This window comes from Coenobita brevimanus, chromosome 16, assembly GCF_032717465.1.
Source record: "Coenobita brevimanus isolate Jiangsu-jjx chromosome 16, ASM3271746v2, whole genome shotgun sequence".
Lineage (NCBI taxonomy): Eukaryota > Metazoa > Arthropoda > Malacostraca > Decapoda > Coenobitidae > Coenobita > Coenobita brevimanus.
This window is the reverse complement of record NC_136969.1, coordinates 11,719,580-11,734,152: the sequence shown is the minus strand read 5'-3', so window position 1 is coordinate 11,734,152 and position 14,573 is coordinate 11,719,580. Positions and strand designations below refer to the sequence as shown.

Genomic DNA, 14,573 nt, shown 5'->3' with positions numbered 1-14,573 from the left:
ACTTAGAGAAATATATTTAAAACTCAAACGGTTTCTAAAATTACTTTTGCGCCATTAGCTTCGTGAAGTGTCGTGGTGGGTGACAGTGGTGGTGGTGAGCGAAGACCCAACCTTCCTCTCCGCCTCCGCTGAGTCCTCCTTCAGGAACCACCTCCTGTCGTTGCACACAACGAAGCTGCTCGCCTTCACTCGCCTCCCTCTTCATCGCCTCCACACTCTCCACCACCTTCACAAAACTCTATCACGCACTAGTGCTCTGCTCGCTGTTGTCGACGATGCATCATCAGTCCTCAGGTAGTGAATGTTTTCTATGGACAACAGCACTTATAAGAAGGGATATTCCTCACTTTGATACATTGACTGTATATTTACTTTTTATTTTCTTATCTTTTCATTCATTTTGTCAACAGGACCAGAGTGCTCACATGGCTACCCTTCACTGATCCAGAAACTCGGCCATTACAGGTAGCATCGTGGACTACTGACCAAAGTCTAAGTCTAGTCTACCCACCAAATCTGTTTCCAAAGAAATTTTTACAGTAAGCTCTTGTTGTCTGTAACTCTCCAAGATTCTTAAAATAATATGTGAATGTTTTTATCATATGGTCTTTGTTCAAAACATAGTACGTGACTAGAGTGTGGATGCAGTCAGCTGGTATAATTGACAGCATGCATCAGTAATATATCTTACATAATTTGAATACTAGGTCACAAGATGAAACGCAAGTGATCTCTTCACTGTACCAGTTTGATTAGCTGGTGTTTAGACTTTGGAAGGTATGTCCTAATTACTTTGAAGGTAGTCCTTGGCCACATCAGACTACAACCTCTTGCTGCAGGTTTCCCCACCGACCCCATGTGATGGTGACAGCCGAGGAGTTCCCTTCGCAGTCGGCGGTTATGGCTGACGACCCAACGAAACCTGGTGGCAAGCGGCTTGCTTTTACAGGTGCAGCGGGGCATGTCATGGAAATACTGTCCACGTCTATGAACTTTACGTGAGCTATTGGCTGCACATATTCTTATATACACAGCAGTTTACTTGGATCTTGTAAAAGACTTCATTGCACTTCATTACTGAGTTATGTGGCATATCACAGTTTACCATTCTTTTGTTACGTTAATTTTATTTGGACATATTTTACATCAGTAAAATGAAAGGAAAGATAAATGTGTAGTGTTCAGAACAGTGGCAAAGGGGGAGTTCTGATAATCTTTAAAGCCATTAACAGTGTGACTCGTAGTTTGTTCTAACGACAGTATGCAATGGGGAGCTAATGGTAAGTCAAATATTTTGTTGTAACTACTTGCAAAACAACTCTCTGACAGGTACACATACTTGAGAGCCCCTGACAAAAGCTGGGGCTTGCAGAAGAGTGATGGGACCTGGTCTGGCATGCTGGGACTCATCACACGTGAGGTGAGTTACTACATAGATTCATCTTTATGAACATATTAAGTAGTCTTTCCTAAACTGAGTAAAACCATCTGGTAGAACAAGGATCAGAGCCAGAAGATAGGTCAATCTTTTGTTGAGTACTTCTTCAAAGAACTGCCCTGGCTATTACTTAAACAAACTGAACTTATATTCAGACGCAGTCAGTCATGCCAGTTTCTGCTAATTAGATCTAGCAAGGGTAATCCATTAAAAAGAAAAATAATTGTCCTCGCTGTCAGGTATCTCTTAGTTTTGTTAATGGTAGAGTTGTTGCTCAGTACTCTCTCCCTTGATTGTATTATGGTAGCAACTGCCACACTCAATCACACATATGAATGTCTATTATTGGTAATCTCCTTGATCGTTGTATTTGAGGATTTCTTTATTATTTTCTCCATTCCAAGCTTAGAAGCAGTACAACACATTCACAAACAAACTTCAACCAAATAACCAAACACTCACACTTTCTAACCGTGACATATTCAAAAGAAAAAGCATTTTAGCAACTTCTATCCTGCATAACCTTGTAGACTGAAAGCTGTTTATATGGTATTTGGTATTTCTGTAAGCATTATCTTCATGTGAAGGGTATGGCATTTGTAATGTAAAGTCACACCACAGAAAGGTAGTGCAAACTATTTTGTTCTTATATTTATTTAGCCCTACAAAACATTTCAGGAAGTGGAGTTCACTCCTGGACCATTTTTCCTGGATCTGACCAGAAGTCAGTGGATGGAATACTCTGCATATATTTTCAAGGGTGGGTACACTGTTCTCGCTGCCCGTGGTCGTCCTGAGGCTGACCCATGGAGCTTTGTACTGCCTCTTGCACCAACGGTTTGGGCAATCTTGTTAATAGCACTGTTGGCTGTGTGCACAGTGATGCTGCTGCTACCTTTCTGTTTTCCTGCACACACACAAGAACCAGGCAGCGTCGATGCCAACTCCTTTAACTGTGTACGCGTTCTCCTGCAAGAAGGTAACTAGTTTAGCCTTTTCAAGCTGTCAGTGATATGACAGTAACTTGTAGAAAACAAAGTTATATTAGGATATTTTATGTAAAGATGATACATGGTTCATACATGTTAGTGCACTTACAACATTCGAAGTAGATCAGTTCTTGTAGACACGGAAAAAATAACACTTTTTTACTGTTTTTGTTGATAATGCCCGCACAGTTTGATTAAGATAAGCTTGATCAAGTGCTTCATAAAATTACAGGAAAAAGACTAAGCCATCATTAGACACGGAGGCCGTCAACTACTATCGGGATCTCTATTCTGTGTTACTAAATTTTCTTTTGTCGTAACAGATATAAAGAGAACTAAAAGTCGGTGGTGGTGGGATCGTGTGATGCTGGGCGTGTGGATGCTGATGATACTGGTGCTGACACAGAGCTACGTCGGCAATCTCATGTCCCTCCTGGCAGTCAGATACATCGACCAACCCTACCAGAGCCTTGATGACGTTCTTGACAACTCTCATGTTCGGATTATTCTTGTCCAGAACACTTTGATCATCCAGTATCTTAAGGTGAGCATTTGTTTTTGTAATCTAATTGATAATCATGTACTATTTTTTTTCAGTGCCCAACAACGTTTAGGCTATCAATAAAGAAACCCAAGATATTTTTAGCCAAACTGCATGAAGTAGTGGCTAATCACTCATGAGGCGTTCTGAGAATTTGTCACATATTTATTCATAAAAGAATGGCCTACGTTGAGGACCATGCTTCCTTTCAGGAAACTATTAGCAACATCATTTTTTATCAGTTAATTATTATTTGAAGAACAAGTAACTTACAGTTCACCATTGTTCTGAACAGATAATTTACGTCCAAATCCCAATCGCCAGTCATCCTCACAGCATGTCGTACAGGCAATCGTTATTTGCTACAACTTTACAACTATTATGTGCTACGGAATCAGTTATTTTTCCTAAGTTTCATCTAATTATGTAATCCAAGTCATTCAGTACATCTGAGTATTACTGATTCCCTTGTACATTTCAGATGGCCAGGTCGGGTCCACTCCGCAAGCTGGGGAACCTGATGGGCACAGAACGAATAGCTTACAGATCGTTTGCTGAATTATCCCAAAGCCTGGAGACCATTGTGCGAGATGGAAGTCATGTCGTGTTTGACCTGGACATCATATATAACAACGTTCTGCCAAAAAGCTTTTCTCTCACAGGTTATAATGTGGTTTGTCATGTTCACTGGAACGTTTTAGGTCATACCTTTCAAGTAATCTGTACATTAAAACATAGCATGTTTGTACTAAATTTCATGTCGGTGAGGGGAATGGCTCCATCTGGGTTGGTTGATTTGAGAGGATTTTGAATATAAATCATGGCAATGAATCTGACAAACAGCACCTTGTGAGTCTCTGCAAGAAAGACTCTTTTATGCTAATGAATAGTATAATACTCCTGTCACATTATCATTAGCAAATATTTTTGCAGGTACATGTGATTTTTACATGTCCCGGAGCAGCTACCTGACCACTCCTTTGGCCATGCTGGCTCAAAAGAACAGCCCTTTTATGTCAAGACTGAATAAGCTGTTAGTACTAACAGTTTGTCAATAATTATAATATTATAGATCAAAATGGTCAAATGTGTGTTTTTCACATTAGAACATAAAAATACTTGATATACATCGAACTCGAAATAAGCATGAAAAATAATTACTGTGGTAGGTGCTTACAGGCATGAAGAATATATAATAATATTTTTACCATTTTATTTTCTAAAACAGGGCTTACTCATTGGTGGAATCTGGCTTATATGATAAATGGCAAAAATTCTCACACCCTAACTCCAGCACTTGCAAGAACCCTCCCAGGATCATCACCGTCACCTCTGCCTTCTCACTCAGCAACCTGTGGGTAGGTCCTGCCACGGACTTCTTAGATGGCCTAGAAAAGCACTAGTTTGTTAGATGTTACTTTTTCGCTCCCATAAGTGTTTGAAAATTTTGCATTAACGATATAATTATAAATTTTATATGTAAATTTACTGTGAATATCACTAATCATTTGCATTAACCGTGTCATTTCATGCCCATGTAGGATTTAGTTTACCGATGTTAATGGAATATTGTGCGCTAGTGGGTAAAGGAAAGGATTGCGGCATTGCATGTCATGTTCATTTTCAGGGCATGTTCGTGGTGCTGGGGTGTGGGTGTGCAGTGGCCTTTGTGGTGCTAGTGATGGAGCAGATGTTTGGTGGGACCAAGTGGAGAGAATAGGGCCAGGTGGACACCCTTGACACACACACCACCATCACCACCACCATCTCCGATCACACACATCACTTGTACTGACCACGGGCTTCACATAAAAGTCATACTTCACTTTAAGCTTTCAAATTTATAACAATGCACAAATCATAACTATATTAATACATAGTGTATCAGTACAAAAGAAAATCCTTGCAGTGTCACATCACCGTTCTTTTGTGCCATGGATATCCACATTCACCTCGCATCATCTCTGCAAACAAATATAATAACCTGTCACGTCCCGGCGGATTTTTCATCACTGACCCCCCCCCTTCAAATCCTAGCAGATTTTGGAATTTTTTTTGGCTCAAACCTCCACTTTTTGTGAGAAACAATGGGAGATCACAGAGAAAGTGCTCAAGTGGGCCTAGAAGTGGTCTAAACAGGTGACCCTCCGCACACCTGGTACCGTGTTCTCTGGAGGCATGCTGCGGCTGTCACGTTTTCTAGGGTAGGGATTAATATAAGAAAGCACTCAGAATAGGTAGATATTTATTTAATTTGGTACAAAAAACATGTAGTACGAAAATATAATGGTTTTCAAACAAAAATACAGGCTTTTATAAGTGTTCTTCCATACAGCAATCACCTGAAAATCACCTGATTCTGGCCTTTTGTATGTATGTGTGTGTGTGTGTGTGTGTGTGTGTGTGACCGAATCTGGGCATAGGCTTCACAGCCTGCTTTCAAGGCCCAGTAGTCCTCCAACATACCATACACCTCTCTACGTGTCACCACTTCGGTGCTAACACCCACTGTCCATATTGAATACATGCTAGGGCTGTCTCATACTGGACTGGTGTATTGGTATTAGCGGGGGTACTTTTATGACATGTCGGCGGGTCATCTGGTAGATCAGGAAAGTCTGCTTTTTATGAAATTCAAATCCTAAACTGTTCCCTGCCCCAGCCGGGATTCGAACCTGGGTCCAACAGGATTGCAGGCCGCCTCTCTACCGATTCAGCCACCGCCTCCCCCAAATGACTCATTATGTTGTTTCAACTTACTTTTTTTTTTCTACTTACATAATACTTTTCCACTAACATAATACCCGTTTCCACTTTATATAATTTGTCACATATTTACAGGCCTTACAATTACATTTAGCGTAATATTAGTGCTTACTTACATAGTGAGCAAACTCGCTATGACTGTTGTTTCAACTTTCATTTTATTTTTCAAGTTATATAATACTTTTCCAGTAACATTACACTCTTTTCCATTTTATATACCTGTTATCACAAATATGCAGGTCTTACGATTATATTTGACGTAATATTAACGCATATTTACATAGTGAGAGAACTCGCTATGACTGTTGTTTCGACTTACGTTCTATATTTCCACTTACAGTACATTATTCTTCTCCACTAACATTATACGAGTTTCCACCTTATATTACTGTTATCACATATTTACAGGCCTTACTATTATAGTGAGCGTCAGATTGTCGCATATTTACAGCACTTAGTATTATCATGAGCATCATATCACAAGCACACACAGTATCAGTAATGCACTAAGGTGTGTTATTCTGTGAAGCAAGGCTCAACTCACAATCCAATGTTGCAATCCACACTCTCGTACCTCGTGTCTTTTCTCTGAGTGGTTGGTCTTACTTTTGAGTAACGGCAGACGTAACAGCGGTGCTGGGGTCTAGGATGGTTCGGTTGAGGAGGGATGGTGGTGGGGAAGTGGCATGCGGTGAGGTGTAGGTAGTCTGGGCGGTAGTGGCAGGACGGGGGCGGGGTGGTGGTGGGGCCTGTCCTCTGCATGTTTCGCGATGATTTCCCGAGACAGCTCCCTCACAAACCCCTCGAAGGTCTCAGAGGTTCCCATAGTCATGGCATGGAGGTAGTGGGCGTTCAGGACCATGATATCGAGCAAGTGGAAGAAGAGCTTTTTGTACCACCTCATAGTGGTCCTGGCACATTCCACACTGGAAATCATAGAGTCAAACTGATCTAATTGCCTCATGTTGACAATGTAGTCCAGTACCACCTCCGGTTTCCAGACGTGGTGCCTCCTCTCACTGCAATAATCCATGGAGTCGGTGCGGTGCATCAGGGGGTGGTGAACCATCGACAGGAGGAAAACTTCCGTTGTGGTTCCATACAGTGGCAAGGATGTTATCTGACTTGAAAAAAAAAAAAAAATCATTCTTCTCAAGTTTCCTCCCAACCTTAACCATATGGTTACGGTTTTTCTTTCCTGTGCCACAGACTCCGGTGTCGTGAAGGTGTAGGTACCGAGTGAGAAGGGGGCTAGTGTACCAATTGTCCAGGTATAGGACATGACCACGATGAAGGCACTCCTCTATCGTTGTCTTTACCACGGCCCCAGGGAGTCCAATACTTCGATCTTCTGTTATGTCTGTCTGTGTGCCAGTGTACAAGACTATGTCTTCCACATAACCAGTTTAACAGTATCACATAATGAAAATCCTGAACCCAAAACGTTGTCTCTTGCTGGGTATGTACTGCCGAAAAGAAATATTGCCTCTCCACAACATAAGACTCACCTGTATGACAAGATCTCTGTAAGGATAGAAGGATGAGTGGAACTTTTTGTACAGGTGATCAAATACCATCCTTCTCCTCATTCTATCTGTGTTATTTGCATTAGCAGGATCGTTGACATCGCAAAAGTGGAGACGGCTCAGAATTTGCTGAAATCTATTCTGGCCCAATACCTTCCCAAAGAAAGGTGTGCTAGTCATAGGGTCCATCCCAGCAAACATGATTGTGTTGGATCAGAACCGTACCGATGCTGGCTTGTGATGGCACGTGATGTTGGAATGGTACAGGCAAGCCACATGACCTGAATCGTCCCAGTGCAAGTGCCGACAACCGTTTGCACATAGATCAACATTCGGTTCTGTTCTGGCCCAACATCATATCTGTCTCGGAAGCCAGTAATCAAATCTGAATCGGTTGTAGGTAACCGGACCAATTTACAAGTAAGTGTGTCTGAATAGCTGAAAATTCACAGATCTTGATATTTACTTTTTCTTCCTTTGAGGGAATAATATTGTAAACTTTTATCCTTTAAATTCTTTTTAAAACAGAAAAAAATCAGGATTCGAACCTTTGCCCTCTGCATGCCTACCATACAGTCCACAGCACCTGACAGTTGATTTACTGTGTGGAATCTCTCTCACCCAAGTTACATTCATCCATGAATACACACACTGTTGCCAGCTGAGTATCTCCGTCTGTCCCAGACTGCTGCCAAGGGATGGAATGTCTGAAATGAAACAAATTAAATTAACTGCCTGGTGTGGAACTCGAACCCACACTCCAACTCATCAAATATGTGGATGTTACCACTGAGCCACGGACAACCTTCATAGTCAATAGTGCAACTCTGACCATTTTACAGACCCAATTGTATACATATTTTGTGCATATACCAACGCCCCTTTAACATTAATATTACCAGTTATGATTTAGTAACCTGAAAACAAGTTCAGTTCCACAAAAACATTACCAGAAATAAGACTTTCGTTTCATAACAAGAGAGTTGCCTGTGGAAAACTCCCGTCTCTGTCGAATTTTCTATATTATATAAAATATATTTCAGATATCCAATATATGAAAATCGTCTGTGATAGATAATGTATAATTATATCACTCAGTTGTTTGCTGCTTGACCGGCATGATCAGAAGTACATAGATTGGGCCAACATTTTATTACCATTCTTGACCCTGTTTTCGAAAAGAAATTATATTTATACAAGGTAACCCCCCCAAAACTCCCATATTTCGAATGGCTGTAGCACTGGCAGTAGTGAGGCGGGAGGGGAGGGGCTTGGGTCTGTTGGTTGCCCAACCCCAACCGTCCTCAGTCGTCAACATGGCGTGGTAGGGAGCACGCCATGAGTTCACTGTCGAAGCATTCTTCACAAACAACCGTTCCGTGATCGCCATGCAGATGGCCTTTCGAAGAAGTTTCAGTATTCTACAGAACCAAAACGTTCCAGATCGGAAAACCATCTTGCAATGGGTTGAGAATTTCAGCGCAACAGGCTCAGCTTTAAAAAGAAAATTACCTGGTCGACCTAGGAGCACTCATACGCCTGAGAATATTAAAGCATTCAGGCGATCTGTTGTGCAGTCTCTGAGACGTTCTGTGCAGAAGCATGCTTTAGCTGTAGGGATATCCTGGGAAACTGCAAGGAGAATCTTACACAAAGACCTTCACTTCCATCAGTACAAAATGATGGTTGTGCAAGAACTCAATGCAAGAGACTGGATAAGCCACAGGGAGTTATGCGAGAACATTCTGCAATGTGTTCTGGAAGATGCTGTTCTCTTGTGCAGTGACGAAGCTCATTTTCATTTCAGTGGCTCTGTAAACAAAAAAAAATTTCGTTATTGGTCTGAAGACAACCCTCGCATGCTACATAAAAGACCGTTGCACTCCGATTGAGTGACTCTGTGGTGCACTGTTGCTGATGTTGGCATCGTGGCCTTTATGTCTTTGTAGAGGGTGGTGTTACTGTTACCGTAACTTCTGACCGTTACATTAATATGCCCGAAAACTTTCTAAGGCCACAACTCAAACACCTTGAACTTGAAGAACTCGATGTGTGGTTTCAGCAAGATGGAGCTACGGCACACACAGCTCGAAGATCACTGCAAGTGCTGAGGGAAATGTTTCCGGATCGGGTGATCTCGTTGCATGGCAATGTTGGGTGGCCAGCCCATTCCCCTGACCTCGCCCCTTGTAATTTTTTTTTTGTGGGGCTACCTTAAATCACGAGTGTATACTCATCGACCCCAAACTCTTGAAGCCCTTAAGGTTGCTCTTCAGCAGGAGATAGCCGCTGTTCCACCCGACAGGACCCTTCGAGCCATGGCAGCCTTCAGAAATCGCCTCCAAGCGTGTATAGACAATAACGGCCACCATTTGGAGGATGTCATCTTTAAAACATGATGAACAAAAACTGTACTGAATGGAGTTTCATGTGCACAAATAATAATTTGATTATCTTTAACCATTCTATTTTTCATTTACCTTTGAAATGTAGGAGATTGTTCTGGGTCACCCTGTATAACCGTCCAATACATGTTTTACACCAATAGGCCCATTATATATATATATATATATATATATATATATATATATATATATATATATATATATATATATACTGTATATATAAGCCACTGTGGTATGGTGTTACAGTGTGCATTTTCGTACACTGAAGAACTAGGGTTCACGCCCCGCCAGGGTAATAAACTTTAGTAACGTTCTTCTGGCCAAGTACTGCTTTGGCGGACACAAGGGGTGCTGTGGTTGAACCAGTGTCGCATACTATAAAGTGTGATTGCACCCAGTCGGCTTGCGTGGGCCGATTACACTTGCTTCACAGACTACGAACACATCCAAAGCCACTACAATACCACAATTACATTTACAAGCACTTCTCACCCTACATACAATCACTACCAGAGAGCCTAAGCCACTTAGTAGAGATACATTGGCTGTATCGTCCCAACTTCGGTCGGGATAGGCTGGTCCTGCAGTGGACACTCAAAAAGCTGATGAGATGAGATTATATTATATATAGATATATATATATATATATATATATATATATATATATATATATATATATATATATATATATATATATATATATATATATATATATATATATATATATATATATATATATATATATATATATATATATATATATATATATATATATATATATATTGTTACATAGCCTATGATTTCATCATCCTTTGTGTAATTTTAACGCACAGTTGCTGCATGTTTGATCACGAGCGTGTTCTGCCTCAGTCCCCCCATTCTACCGTTATAGTAGAGTAAGTCGTTCTCTCTGTTATTCAGAGCGGGATTGTCCACTCTTTGTCCCCATGGCTTCATTTGCACGTCCTTCTTACAAGTTGTATCAAGCTCTCCTGGCCCCTATATAATGAGCTGTCTCTGCATCATTGCCACTTAGATCTGCTCCTCATTTTGTTCACATCTCTGTCCTCCCCTGTACAGATATTATTATTGTGAGTGCTCAAGAAATCTCCAAACATCTAGCAGCTGTGTGTAATTTGAGTATAACTGTTGTATTTTTTTCTTGTGCTGTGTAGCATAGGGTTAGTTCTTAGGCCTAGTGAGGTCTTTGTGATTAATGTTGGGTTTTATGTCAGTCATTTTTGATAATGGTTTGTATCTGTAATAATTTATCTTGCATTAACTGAGCATTACCAGGTGTATTTTCATTTTATCAGGGCTGACATAGATAAATTTACTCTTGCTAATTTCGTGTTAATAGAGGCTATTGCAGTTAACCATATATTTAACCTGTTTATTTGCCATTACATTATCCTTATGAGTTCTGAATGTTTTGTTGTTAGTTTGTGCATTAAACTTTAACTTGTAATTTTACCTAACTCTTTTGTTTGAACCTGGAACTTTACGGGACAGTAGTGACTCTTAGCCTTCTCACTTAAAGTGTACGTTATCTTTCTCTGTTCCGTAACATAAATTTGGCGACCTCATATCAGGATATTCAGGATATTATCATAAGGATATTGCTTGATATTTTGTGACTGTGATTTATTCATGATGTCTACTATTACTACACTTGATGAAGCCAAAGATTTTTTGTCAAATGTGCAAACAGTGTGTGATGTAGAAAACAGAACAAAGAATTAACTTAAGCTTGTTGCTCAACAATTGGGAATTGTTGTTCGCTCTCATCATTCTAAAGATCAAATTGTTGACATGATTAATGAAAGCTTGTTTAATGTAACTCCTCCAAATGAGCAAACGCAGATTGAATTAGCTAAGTTACAGCTAGCCCTGCAGGAGGCCCGTGCTAAGGAGGCTGAGTTTCACGCACAAGTTGAACTTGCTAGGATTCAGGCAGACCATGAGTATCGCATGAAACAATGTGGAACTGGATCATCTAGCTCTGATGATTTTGATGTGGCTAAAAATGTTAAACTTGTCCCTCCTTTTAATGAATCTGATATAACAAAGTATTTTCAGTTGTTTGAGAGGGTAGCTACAGGTTTTAATTGGCCTAAGGAGTATTGGCCAGTACTCCTTCAAACTGTTCTCACCGGTAAAGCTCAAGTAACTTATGCATCTTTGCCTCAGGATCAATCTGATAATTATGATGTAGTTAAGAGCTTGATTCTTAAGGCCTATGAGCTTGTTCCTGAAGCCTATAGAGTAAAATTTAGGACAACTAACAAGCAAGATAAGCAATCCCATGTTGAGTATGCAAAAATCAAAGAAGATCTGTTAGAGCAGTGGTTAAATTCTAAGAATGATGATTCTGATTTTGACAAATTTAAGCAGATGATTTTGCTGGAGGACTTCAAAAGGTGTATTTATAAAGATGTAAGCCTATATCTTGATGAGAAAAGAGTAGATAATTTGTCTGATGCTGCAGTTTTAGCTGATGAGTATGTTCTCACTCACAAGAGATATTCTAGAGAAAAAGGGAAAGCTGAGAGTAAGTGCGTTGCCTCTACTCAGAGTACAGGTAACAAGAAAGAGAATAAGGATGATGTTTCTCAGGAAGTATATACCAGCTTCACCTCTAGATTTCAGAAAAGTAAATGTACTTATTGTAGTAAGCTTGGTCATACTACGGAGAGATGTTTCAGGAGACAGCGTGATGTGAACAAAAAGGAGTCTTTAAATTTTCAGTCAATTGGTCTAGTGTCCACTCTTGAGAGTTCCCAGAATTCTTTAACTGAGTTAACTGAACCTTCTTTGGGGGGTAACTTAAATTCTCATGATGGAGCTCCTCTTTTGAGCAGTAACGTGGGTGACACTCTCAAGAGTTCATGTGCTAATTTCCTGTCTGATGATTTTGTCAGTCCTCTGGACAGTAATGACAGGAAATCAGTTAAAATATATCGTGATACAGGTGCTTGCCAATCCCTTATGCTGACCAGTGTTCTAGGCTCTAATGTTAATTCCTCTGATGAAACTGTAATCTTACAAGGTGTAGGGAATAATTACTTCTCTGTCCCTCTGTGCAGAGTGAATTTAGAGTCTGGTTTTGTTAATGGTTCCGTTACAGTTGGGTTGGTTGAGACACTACCAATGTCAGGTGTAACTTTCTTACTTGGAAATGATATTGGTGGAAGTCAAGTGTGTCCAGCTCCTCAGTTGTCTAGTGAGCCAGTGGCTGTGTCCCAGGATTGTGATGTCCCTGATGTGTTCCCTGCATGTGCTGTCACTAGGGCTAAGTCTAAAGTTATTGGTGATTTAGAGGATAATGATGATGATGATGTTATCCTAGCTGACACTCTTCTTGCTAATTTGGACCACTCACCAGATGAGGCAGTACCCCGTAGTGTTGATAATTTGTCTCGTCAAGAGTTGGTTGAGTTGCAGGTTGCTGACCCTGAGTTGAAAGGTCTAGCTAACTCTGTTTACAGTGAAGAAGAGTCAGCCGGTGCTTCTACTTGTTATTATGTAAAGTCAGGAGTACTTATGAGGAAGTGGAGACCCCCAACAGCATCAGCCGACTGTGAATGGGAGGTTGTACATCAAGTTGTCATCCCTCGAGTTTGTAGGCAAGATATCATTAGAGTGGCTCATGATTCCAGTTTGGCAGGACACCTTGGAGTGAGGAAGACTGTGGCACGCATTTTGAAACACTTCTACTGGCCAGGTATCTTCAGGGATGTTTCCTGGTATTGTAAGTCTTGTCACACCTGTCAAGTTGTGGGGAAGTGTAATCAGACTGAAAAGGTTGCACCTCTACTTCCCATTCCTCCTTTTGAGGCGCCTTTCACCCGTGTGTTGATGGATATTGTGGGCCCTCTTCCTAAGACTTCTTCAGGATTTTCTTAAGTGTTGACCCTGATTGATATGGCTACTCTTTATCCTGAAGCCATTCCACTTAGAAATATCTCAGCAAAGAACGTAGTTAAGGAAATGCTAGGGTTCTTCACAAAGTTTGGTCTGCCCAAGGAGGTACAGTCAGATCGGGGAAGTAATTTCATGTAAAACGTTTTCAAGCAGTCTCTGAAAGAGTTGGGCATCACCCAGATCACGTCTTCAGCTTACCATCCCCAGACCCAAGGAGCGTTGGAGAGATATCATCAAACACTCAAATCGATGCTCAAGAAATACTGTTTGGAACATCAGAAAGACTGGGATAAAGGTCTTCCATTCGTTGTGTTTGCTGCAAGAGAATATCCAAATGAATGACTGGGCTTCTCACCTTTTGAACTACTGTTTGGCCATGAAGTAAGAGGACCCCTAAAGTTACTCAAGGAATGCTGGCTGTCGGAGGAAGATGACGTCAACCTGCTGGAGTATGTGATGAAGTTCAAAGAACGGCTGTCCACTGCTTTACAGCTGGCGAGAGAGAATTTAGGAGCTGCTCAGGAGAAGATGAAGACTTGGTATGATAAGAAGTCCAGGTTACGCCACTTTCAGCCAGGAGATCAGGTTTTGATTCTGCTACCAGTTCATGGGCAACCTCTTCAAGCCAAGTTTAGTGGTCCTTATTTCGTGGAGAAGAAACTCAATGATGTCAACTATGTCATCGCCACACCAGATCGTAGAAAGAGCAAGCAACTATGTCACATCAACATGATAAAGTTATATCACAGGTGGGACGAAAATAATCCAGTCTGCACTGTAGCTGTTCCACCCGAGTCTGCAAGTGAAGCTCTCCCATGCAGTATGAGCCTGAGTGATAGTTTGGGGAAGAATCCTGATATCATGAATGATCTCCAGACTAAGCTTTCTCATCTACCTCCCAAGGAAAGGCAGGAGTTTTCGGCATTACTGCAGGAGTACCCGCAAGTGTTCCGTGCCACTCCAGGAAGAACCACTGTGTTGATG

At 41.0% G+C, this 14,573-nt stretch overlaps 1 protein-coding gene across 1 annotated transcript; it reads left to right on the top strand.

The window, feature by feature from the left end:
* Positions 1 to 225: 225 nt before the first annotated feature.
* LOC145390968 (glutamate receptor ionotropic, delta-2-like) lies at positions 226 to 4,688 on the top strand. Its single transcript, XM_080265704.1, has 10 exons — positions 226 to 294; positions 411 to 539; positions 840 to 998; positions 1,330 to 1,420; positions 2,117 to 2,417; positions 2,751 to 2,971; positions 3,450 to 3,630; positions 3,902 to 4,001; positions 4,197 to 4,326; positions 4,596 to 4,688. The coding sequence occupies exons 3-10, from the start codon at positions 862 to 864 to the stop codon at positions 4,686 to 4,688; spliced, it is 1,254 nt and encodes a 417-aa protein (XP_080121830.1). The 5' UTR covers positions 226 to 294; positions 411 to 539; positions 840 to 861.
* Positions 4,689 to 14,573: the final 9,885 nt, after the last annotated feature.

Coding starts and splice junctions, on each gene's coding strand:
- LOC145390968 (XM_080265704.1), top strand. CDS start 862: ATGGTGACAGCCGAGGAGTTCCCTTCGCAGTCGGCGGTTATGGCTGAC. Junction 1,421..2,116: donor TGGGACTCATCACACGTGAG/GTGAGTTACTAC, acceptor AAAACATTTCAG/GAAGTGGAGTTCACTCCTGG. Junction 4,002..4,196: donor ATGTCAAGACTGAATAAGCT/GTTAGTACTAAC, acceptor TTTCTAAAACAG/GGCTTACTCATTGGTGGAAT.